The following is a 1,769-nucleotide window of genomic DNA, read 5'->3' as shown; positions in this document are numbered from 1 at the left end:
GGCATAAAAACACATTATTCTAATACGGGTTGTTTTGACCCACTTATGGAAGAGTGTAGGGTCCAGTCCCTCTAAGGGTTAACTCAGGGCTGCATAATTAATTGAATGTTAGGTCACAGGTTTTTAGTTTACCACAGTTCATTTAGCATAACATGGCTGCGATATTGACGTTTAAGAAGCATACATTTGCTCATAGAAAACATTATATGAAGTATACTACAAAAAAAGGGATGGAAAAAATAGAAATGGAATAAACTCAGCTGAAGATGAACATTATTCTGAGTCATTTTGATGCACATACTTTTCTTTGGTTTGCTTTGAAAGTAAAAGCAGTGCTCTTTTCAAATGTCACCTCTTAGATGAAGGTGTGACTTTTCAATTCTGAGAGATACAATGCCAAGTAACTACAGCTCAGTAATTCCTACAGTACTTTACACGAGATAATTGCTGCTAAACGTGCCTAAGGAAGTATTGTAACCTGTTATGTAACTCACTGTGTCACTAAAGAAGTATTTGGGGAGATAAACATGACCAAATACACACAAGAATGTCAATATTTGTTGTAAAGTCAAACGGTTATTGCTTAATCATACTTTCTATGCATGTTTTTTAATAGTTCCTCCTCCCAACTGTATCGTACCTGACTGGTTTTGACCTGGACGTCCTGTCTGAGCTGATCCAAGATGTCTGAAGCCACCAGAACATCCTCTCCCAGACGCTCAGCCCCCTCGTCCAGTTGGCTCTTTTCGGCCCGGGCGGCCTGCAGCGCCACCTCCAGGACGATCTTCTCGTTCTGGAGGAACTGGATGTTGTCGTCCTTGGCGATGCCGTCCGTCTGCAGCTCGGCCAGCTGGGCCTCCAGCTCCAGGAAGCGAGCCTCCAGCTGGTTGATGGACTGCTCTTTGGTCTGCAGGTCTTCCTGAGTGCAGGTCAGCTGGCGCATCAGATCCAGATGTTCTTTCTGGATCTGATGCAGCTGCACGTCCTTCTGGGAAAGGATCAACTTCGCCTAAGAGGGATAGAGTGCCAGTTTAGAGCAGGACATAAGACGCATTTAACTGTCCTTACAACTAGAGCTGTGCAATTAATCTTATTTTAATCTTGATTTTGGCTTGAAATAAAACGATTACTATTTTTATTTAAAAAAATTTAAAAAAGTAATTGTTTTTTATTTTATTGTTTTTTCAGTTGAATTATTCTTAAAGTTCAGGGTAATCAACTATTAAAAACATACTGTTCAATTTTTTTAATTTTATAATTGTGATATCAATTATTGACCAAAATAATCGTGATGATTTTTGCCATAATCGCACAGCCCTACTTACAACGTGGGAAAGGAATGGTTACCTGCTCCAGCTCCCTCTCCAGGCTGCTGGCGGTGTTGGCCAGTTTAGCTAAGTGGTCTCGCTCATCCTCAAACTCCTCCAGTTTGTGCTGCAAATCATCTTCCACCATGTTCTTTGCATCCTGGATTTGCTTATAAGCAGATTCCTGGCTCATCATGTCGGACTACAAAAAACAACAGGACAGACAACGGACAGCAAAAAGGTTTTACACAAGATTTATACAAAAAAACAATGAAAAAACATTTTAGTCCTGGTAATTTAGAAACGTGTGCTTTGATCCAAGGTCCTTGATTGCACAATAGGCACGTTCACACCGCAGTACTTTTCCCACTTTAGTTCCGAAATGTCGCGTTCACACCTTTTTACCCCCTTTTCCGTCCCTGCTCTGTTCCTATATCTGATTGGCTGGGCGGAATGCAAACC

At 41.2% G+C, this 1,769-nt stretch overlaps 1 protein-coding gene across 1 annotated transcript; it reads right to left on the bottom strand.

The window, feature by feature from the left end:
• Nucleotides 1–640: 640 nt before the first annotated feature.
• Nucleotides 641–1,549, bottom strand: LOC104956348 (golgin subfamily A member 3-like; the record flags this gene model as incomplete). The annotated part of the gene is made up of 2 exons (XM_010783828.1): nt 1,348–1,549; nt 641–1,009 (listed from the first exon to the last, which is right to left on the bottom strand). Coding segments are annotated over exons 1-2 (525 nt in total), but the record flags the coding sequence as incomplete, so codon positions are not given.
• Between the last annotated feature and the right edge of the window lie 220 nt (nt 1,550–1,769).

The sequence above is a fragment of the Notothenia coriiceps genome, unplaced genomic scaffold, assembly GCF_000735185.1.
Source record: "Notothenia coriiceps isolate Sejong01 unplaced genomic scaffold, NC01 NC01_scaffold00025866, whole genome shotgun sequence".
Taxonomy (NCBI): Eukaryota; Metazoa; Chordata; class Actinopteri; order Perciformes; family Nototheniidae; genus Notothenia; species Notothenia coriiceps.
Note: the sequence above shows the minus strand (reverse complement) of the source record. Positions and strands in the feature narration are given on the sequence as shown.